The sequence below is a fragment of the Rosa rugosa genome, chromosome 2 (genome assembly GCF_958449725.1).
Source record: "Rosa rugosa chromosome 2, drRosRugo1.1, whole genome shotgun sequence".
In the NCBI taxonomy this organism is placed as follows: Eukaryota; Viridiplantae; Streptophyta; class Magnoliopsida; order Rosales; family Rosaceae; genus Rosa; species Rosa rugosa.
The window spans coordinates 10,142,777-10,151,507 of record NC_084821.1 but is presented as its reverse complement, the minus strand read 5'-3'; the positions used below and the strand labels follow the sequence as shown (position 1 = coordinate 10,151,507).

Here is an 8,731-nt window from a genome sequence, read left to right as displayed (position 1 = left end):
AGAGTTTCGATTCTGAGTTTGTTGAAAGTTAAATTCAGTTAGTCGCTTTGCTGTGTTTATGCTTACTTGAAGAGTTGCCTAATATGATTAATTGAAATGGTAACTGAAGTGAAGTTTTGTAATATAGTTTCTTTTCCTTTGGATTTGATGTAAGGTTTTTGATTTTGATGGTAGATCGTTAGGATATCAGAAAGAAGAGGAGAGATTGAAGATTTTGGTTGAAGAGGTTGCTGGGTTTTCGAAGAGGTGTGTGTTTGATTTGGGTATATCCTCTTTTTGCCATTGCTCTTAGTGCACGTATACCCCCTTTTGGGTTGTCATTATCATAACCCATATTGTTTTGGGGATCATTTGTCTTGGGAGTTATGTAAATATTAATTGATTTATACCAATTTAAGGAATCTATCTCTATCGTTGGACTTGGTCTTTTGAACAAGAACACATATTGAAGCCAAATATTGCTTTTAAAATCAAAAGAATTAGAGAACGACATGTAGAATCAGTTAAAGAGTTTGTAGAACTCAATGAATTGTCAAATTATTAAAGTTTGGTTGTGCTATTTAGACTTTTGTTGAGTAATAGTCCTTTTTTTTTTTTTTAGAGGCCTAATGCAGTTTATGTTCTCCCCAATTTTGTTTATAAGCGTGTGCTTCTTTACAGTACTTCTTTTAATGGGTACAGAGTGACAGTGGTAGAAAAACTGAGAACAAAACTGCAGCTGACATCAAACCTATCCAATACGAACTTTGTTATATGTGTTCTCTAGCAGTTGTCATGATGTAATGATTTTCATACTTGGTGTTGTGTTATAATCTCTAGGTTCACACAGAGGAACATTCTAAGGATTTACCCTATAGAAACTTAAAGTTGCCTCCTCAAATTACCAACCACATGTTGGATGGATGCATGGAGCTCAAATGGTTGTGTCTAATGTGCAGGTTAGTTTTCCAGTTTCATGAAACTTATGGAACCTGATATTATGTCAATGACCTTGATCGATAAGAAATATAACCTGATCCCTGCATATAAAATTTTATGATAGGGATGTGATAAATCACTATGGTTGATGCATGGGATGTTTACAACCAATGATGAGGCCGTGCCTTTTTTATGCACAAGGGCTCAAATGATGAGGTTTTTTGATCCTAAAAAGACCTTGATAGTGACAAAGACATTGAAGGTGAGGACAATTTATTTACTTTGAGTTGAATTTTTGGCATATTAGCAATAATATCAGAGGATTGATGTTAATATACAGGTGAAAGCATTTATGGCTAATGGATGTCACTTGGATTTTAATCAAACCCCCTTGATTCATTCTCCCCACAGACTTCTACACAGAAGTTAGTAAGGTCCATTTTGTTTTTCTGATAATTCGAGAATTTGATTCCTATTTTTAGTTATTGTTGTAATCAGTTACATTCCTATCTTATAACATAGTATACTCACATTGCTAAATATCTCAACACTCATTGCACTATACGTTTCACTTCACATTAGTATTTTGCAGAGCTCTGATCACGTCATATGTAGCTGGTTGTTTATAGGTAACACAATCCATCTCTACATTCCAATGCCTTATTGATTAATGTTTGTGCTTACTCCATACAAAACCATTTCAATGATTTCAATTTACAGAACCAAATAATCACTCTTTCTTATTGATTGACATTATTACTTATGTTTTCCAATTACAACAGCTCAGCTGAAATTTCGGAGCACTTATCATTTTTCGCAAATGACGAATCAGACTTTGTACATAGACACCTACTGTTGTTAGGATATTTAACTTTGAAATCTGGCTAACTTACCAGAATTTTGAACATGTAAAACACTATATAATATATAATATAGCAATGTTTCTAAATTTAGCAGCATTGAATCAAACAATATTGCTTATATTCCCGCAGCATCGCGCGGGTGCATTTTCTAGTATGTACTAGGTTTTGGGTGAGAGAGAAGGATGATAAATATTTAAGGAAGCATTCTTTTTTTGATCTTAAGAAACAAGCTAATCATTCGATGGCCTGGAAGGGCATTCTTGATTCTCGTGACCTTATCCTCCAGGGAATGAGATGGATAATTGGTTCTGGTAAGGATGTTAAGTTTTGGACCTTTAACTGGGTTTTTGACTTTCCTTTATTTAATCTTTTGGATGATGTTGCTAAGGCTGCTGTTGATTTAAATGAATCTGTTAGTGACTATATCACTTTTGGGAACTAGAATGTTCAAAAATTGGCTTCGGTTTTGGATCAGCATATTATTGACCATATTGTTGCCATTCCTATTCCGGTTTCGGAGTTGAAAGACCATTTTGTTTGGGGTCCTACAGCAAATGGATCTTTCTCCATTAAATCTGCTACTTGGCTCCAATGCAATTCTAATTCTCATAGTCAGACTTCTATTCTGAATAAAATGTGGAAGCTTAACCTTCCCCCGAAAGTTAAAATTTTTGCTTGGTTGTTTTTTAGGGGAAGACTGAAAACCAGGGCTTACATTGCTCGTTATAATCAGGCTATGGTATCTTCTTGTGCTTTTTGTGGAACAGGTTTGGAAGACTGCAACCATCTTTTCCATTCCTGTTCTTTTGCTAGTCAAATCTGGAGTTGGGTGCCCAAGTTACCTTCTCCTACAAGATTTTCCAATCTCTTGGACTGGATTTTACATTTGTTCGATAAAGAGTCCTATACCACTATTGAAGATTGTATTTTGTTGTGCTGGCAAATTTGGGGGGCGAGGAACAACTTCATTTTCAACAATTCTCTTGCTTCCCCAAATAGCATCACACTTTCAGCTGCCTCAGTTGGCTACAACTACAGAAGAAACAATCAGCCTGCTTCGAAGACGGCTTCTTCTTCAGCCATTCCGATTATTTGGAAGCCTCCTCCTGATAGTTTCTTTAAACTCAACTTTGATGGTTCCGTTAAAGCTCACAGCAGGGCTGCTGCGGGATTCATTATCAGGGACTCTAATGGTAGGCCTATCCTGGCGGGTGCCCGTAAGCTTGGTGTCACGTCAGTTCCTATTGCGGAAGGTTGTGCTCTCAAAGATGGCCTTATACAGGCGCTTCGTCATAACATCAAAAAAATTCTGGTGGAAGGTGACTCGCTTCTTATTATCAACTGCATTAATAAAGTTTGTGCCACTCCTTGGAGAATCATATCCTTGATCGCCGACATTAGCTGCCTTGCTGCGAAATTTGAGGCTGTTTCCTTCTCTCATGTTTTTCGTGAGGCTAATTTCGTTGCGGATGTTATCACCTCAATGGGTCATGATCTTTCCAATCCAAAGATTTGGTTCAACTCCATTCCGACTGTGGCCTCGTCCGCGTTGCTTTTGGATTCTGCTAGCCTTAGGTGTCCAAGGGGTTTCTTGTTATAGTTTCCTTTTCTTCTCAAAAAAAAAAGAAGGATGATAATGGGTGAAAGGCTACTGTTTCGTGTGAGAAAGAGTGGATGAGGGGCACGTGGTCTGCAAGTGGCTGAATTAAGAAACCAACTGCCATATGTCATAGCAGGATTGGCTCAAGGCAATTAATAAGCAATTTGTAATTGCTGCACGTGATGGCTCTGGCAAAACATTTGATTAATTAATCAAAAGTTTGATTAATTAACAGAAGTTTTCTTTTTTCTTCCTTTCTATTTTTCTTTCCTCCTCACTTTCCACAATTTCGAGTATTTCCATATCTAGTTGAGTTTCGCTCTCTAGCTTGTATTGACCATGGTTGACCGTGTCGACAATTTAGTCGTTTTGTCGGAATACTCCAATTTTGCATATTATCTCATGATTTCCGTAACGCCGCTTATTTCCTATGAAGTAAATAAAAATGGATCAATTACATTATAATTGACTTGAAGATTAACTTATTTCTAGTGTTTTAGATAAAATTACATGCATAGAAATGTGTGTATTCACCGCTCCTTCATGCGTTTCAAGTTGTGATCTTGAACTTGAAGCCCAGAAAATGAGTTTTATGTTCATCAGATATAATGATAAAAATTGGAATTGGTAAAGAATATGAATTAAAAAAATAATACGAATTAAAAATATGAGAGATTCTCAAAAAAAAAATTAAAAATTAAAAATATGAGAGTGAAGGCCCATAAAAACATTCAATTGCAAAAAGAAAAAGCCCATTAAAATTTGAAATAAAAAAGCCCATATAAAACAGACACCGAACCGGGCCGAATTGAAAATTCGGTAACCCGAAATTTTCGGCCCAGCCCATTCTCTCTCAGTTCTCGATCTAGATTTTGGCCCAACCGATAAGTCCGGGTCGGACTCGGTTTTGGCCCAAAACCGAGCCGGCCTGACCCGCGCCCACCCCTAAAATTTCATAGTTGGACAACTTTTATTAAATGGATAACATTGATTATCAAATGGAGAACCTCCTTACAATACTAAGTACTTACATATCTTTTGCTCTAATATTAATTTTACCATGTATCGCAACACAAATGTTGTTAGAATTGTAAAATAGTTGATAATCTTGTAAATGATATAGTTTTTGAAGTAATTACTACAAATAGAACAAAAGTTATCACTTTTACATAAATTGTTGTGGGCTGTGGTAAAATGTGTTTAATTGTAGTAATCATTTCATTAATTATAAAAACATAAAGATTTACCACTCTGACAACAAATTTGTTGTCACACTTGCTAAATTGTTCACAAACTAGTACATTAGTTTAGGTGGAGTAATTACTACAAATAGAACAAAAATGACCCTTTTTACACCAATTGCTCTAGATTGTGGTAAAATGCATACTCATTGAAGTAATCATTTAAACTAGTAAATATGTTGTAAATGGAGTAATTACTACAATTAAAACAAAAATTATCATTTTTACATCAATTGTTGTAGTTTTTGGTAAGTTGCGTCGACTGAAAGTAATTACAACCTCGACGATGGAAATTACACAATATATTACTTAAATTACGCAAGGGAGAACTTCACTACACCAATGAGAACATACGTGCTTTTAGTCAAAATATAATGGTTTACCTATATGATAACACATTGTGGTAACATTATAAATTAGTTCAAAAAAACAGTAATAACAAATTGTACGTGAAGTAGTTACTACATCTAAAACAAAGATTATGTATTTTTACATTAATTGTTGTGGTTGTCGTAAAATGTATGTAAAAAGAATTATATTTGGTTAAAGAAACTACTAATGCTATAATTAATTAGTAATAAAGACTATCTAATTAATACTAATTCCGTGAGCCTAGATTAGAAGTCTTTTATTTTTATTTTTAATAAGGAAAAAAAATATTGTCAATAGTGTAATTGTTAATTGATAATCAAACATTAATTGGCTAATGATAAAATTAAGGGACAATGATAAAAGAGGTCATTTTAAAGTACCTAATGATAATCCAGATACCACAAATGTCCCCATGATAATTAAGGTCACCTAATAACTACCTACCACTAGAATTAAACTTAATTACAAAAACTACCACTGGCAGCTCTCCCTCCCTCCCTTCCTCCCGTTAACTAAGCCCTTTTGAAACCTTATCCGAATATCCCTATCTCTGGTAGCATGCCGATTTCTGGGACTTGATTCGGAGTTCCACGCGCCATCTTCGTCAACCGAGAGCCCATCGTCATCGACGAGGTCCGCACAGGAACTTCGCCCAGAGCAGCTCATTTCCGGCAAGGAGGACGCCGCTAACAACTTCGCCCGTGGCCATACACTACCGGCAAAGAGATCGTCGATCTCTGCTTGGATCGGATCAGGAAGCTCGACGACAACTGCACTGGGCTTCAGGGATTTCTGGTCTTCAATGTCGTCGGTGGTGATACCGGGTCGGGTCTCGGGTCGCTTCTGTTGGAGGCTGGAGCGTCTTTCTGTGGACTATGGGAAAACGTCGGAGCTCGGATTCACTGTGTATCCTTCTCCTCAGGTTTCTACGTCTGTTGTAGAGCCCTGTAACAGTGTCCTCTCCACTCATTCTCTGCTTGAGCACACCGATGCGTCTGTTTTGCTCGATAATGAGGCCATCTACGACATCTGACGCCGATATCTGGACATTGAGCGTCCCACTTACACCAATCTCAATCGCCTCATCTCTCAGGTACTTTATCGAACACTTGTTATGCATAATTGATACTGATGTGATTTGAATATTGTGAGTTATTATGTGATGGATTTGAATCTGGTTATTGAGGTATAGTGATCTGCCAATTATGAAGCCACGGTTTAACATGAATTCAATTAATGATGTTAGTGAGATATGGTGATCTGCCAATTATGAAGCCACGATTAGTTTGTGTGGTTTAGAATTTAGTTTCAGCTGTGAATTACTGTGGTTAGTTTTGATAGAGTGGTATGCATTTTGAATGTGCAAAATGTTAACCAAGGAGGTAAAGGATCTTAACTTATCTGTGGTTGGTTGCTACTTGTTATACAAATGAAGAGGAGGATGAATTCGGCAATGCAAAGCTGAAAGTGACACTGCAGCAGGCAGGGGAGGAATCAACCATGCTTGTCCCTCGCAAGCTATGACCACGACGACTCTCTTACTGAGATCAACCCTGAGCTCCGCTACAGCTTCCACTGTAACTATCAGGTACTTCCTCTTTTAACTTTACCCCTCAATTTCTTTGGAATTATCAATTCAATGTATCTAGGCTTGTCTGTTTTGCTCGTTATAGAATACAAGAGTTGTAGTTGTAGAGGAAAAATGAAAATTCTCTCAGAGAGTTGTAATCAAATTTCACATGTTTGGTCCTTTGGTGGAACTTCCACCAAATTGGAAGGGTTAATTTCAGACCACAAGGCTGCTGGTGGATTATGCAGAAACAAGTGAATATCAGTGAAGATTTTACGCCAAAAATTGATTCTCTGCTTCACAGGAAGACTTGGCTATAGTTGGCTAATTTTTACTACTCCAAGGGACTAGGTTAGGACAAAGAGACATTCAATGTCCACTAGCAGAATGTCTGTCTATATGGCCCTGTCTAGAATGAGATATCCTTTAGTGAACCCCATCCCATTTTACTGTGCCTTTGATATACTTGAGATATCTTTTTACTCTAGTCATGTTAGAGGCTTAGGAGAGTGCATAAATTGACAGCAATGATCTTTATGTTTATGCAGGCCGGAATAGATAAAATTACATCTGAGGGATATGTGTTTTTATTATACACTGATTTCATGTGTTTGTTTGTCAATTATTTTACAGAGATGGTATTGGATTGTCCGAGAACTGTATGCAATTTATAAATTTTCTGTTACACTTGATTATAACTTGCACCAAGCTTATAGTTTCATTTATTTACCGTCTACATGTATAGATTTTCTGCATCAGTTGATATACTGATCAACTCTGTATCTGTCTTTATATAACGAAAGCTAACCTTTCAATCACACGTTGATAGGAACTACTATGGTTTTTAGATGGTTAATTGAATGCTGCAATTCTGTATTTTATTTTTATAGAAGATCATTAACTTGTAGATGGTACAGTTCAGGTTTTAATTGATCTGTGTTGGGTTTTTGCAGGGGACGATTACAAGATTAAAGTTTGGAACTACAAGATGCATAGATGTCTTTTTACTCTTCTCGGGCATCTAGATTATATTCGTCCCGTGCAATCTCACTTTTTTTATGCTTGAAGCTTTGTTGAAAGCATTTGTACAATGATGTAAGTTTTATAATGGTCTATGCTACATGTGCTCTATGCACTATAGTCATTCTCATTAAGGTTTATGAACCATTCGTTTGAAGGCAATGATTTCTTATTCTTGGTCCCCATACGGAGGATTTCTTGCCAAATCATTGTTAACCTCAAGTCACTGTCAGTGACTTGGCTACTGAGAGTTACTTGGTTAGTGACATGGTCAGTTACTTAGTTAGTGACATATGATTAACAGTGACTTGACTATTAACTTGTGACTTGGCAACTGACAGTTACTTGATTAGTGACATGGTTAGTTACTTAGTTAGTGACATGTGATTAACAGTGACTTGGCTATTAACTTGTGACTTGGCAACTGACAGTTACTTGGTTAGTGACATGGTCAGTTACTTAGTTAGTGACATGTGATTAACAGTGACTTGGCTACTGACAATTACTTGGTTAGTGACATGGTCAGTTACTTAGTTAGTGACATGTGATTAACAGTGACTTGGCTATTAACTTGTGACTTGGCTACTGACAGTTACTTGGTGGTGACATGGTCAGTTACTTAGTTAGTGACATGTGATTAACAGTGACTTGGCTATTAACTTGTGACTTGGCTACTGACAATTACTTGGTTAGTGACATGTAATGTGACATGGTCAGTTACTTAGTTAGTCACATGTGATTAACAGTGACTTGGCTATTAACTTGTAACTTGGCTACTGACAGTTACTTGGTTAGTGACATGGTCAGTTACTTAGTTAGTGACATGTGATTAACAGTGACTTGGCTATCAACTTGTGACTTGGCTACTGACAGTTACTTGGTTAGTGACATGGTCAGTTACTTAGTTAGTCACATGTGATTAACAGTGAGTACTTGAGGTTAACAGTGACTTGGCCAGTGACCTCACTAACTAGGGATTTGGTCTGGACAATGATTTCACTGACAAGGGATTGACATTGACATGTTCATGACTGTGACATGGCCAGTAACTTGGCCACTGACATAGCCAGTGACTTGATGGTTTGAGCATGTGAGCGAGACTGCACAACAAAGACAAGTTACGAAAAGCAATATGTCAAAAAATTAG

At 36.8% G+C, this 8,731-nt stretch overlaps 1 protein-coding gene across 1 annotated transcript; it reads left to right on the top strand.

The window, feature by feature from the left end:
- The first annotated feature begins 819 nt into the window (after positions 1-819).
- On the top strand, positions 820-1,348 carry LOC133731995 (phosphoinositide phospholipase C 6-like). Its single transcript, XM_062159452.1, has 3 exons — positions 820-938; positions 1,043-1,180; positions 1,259-1,348. The coding sequence occupies exons 1-3, from the start codon at positions 903-905 to the stop codon at positions 1,346-1,348; spliced, it is 264 nt and encodes an 87-aa protein (XP_062015436.1). The 5' UTR covers positions 820-902.
- The last annotated feature ends 7,383 nt before the right edge of the window (positions 1,349-8,731 follow it).

Coding starts and splice junctions, on each gene's coding strand:
- LOC133731995 (XM_062159452.1), top strand. CDS start 903: ATGCATGGAGCTCAAATGGTTGTGTCTAATGTGCAG. Junction 939..1,042: donor TGGTTGTGTCTAATGTGCAG/GTTAGTTTTCCA, acceptor ATTTTATGATAG/GGATGTGATAAATCACTATG. Junction 1,181..1,258: donor TAGTGACAAAGACATTGAAG/GTGAGGACAATT, acceptor GTTAATATACAG/GTGAAAGCATTTATGGCTAA.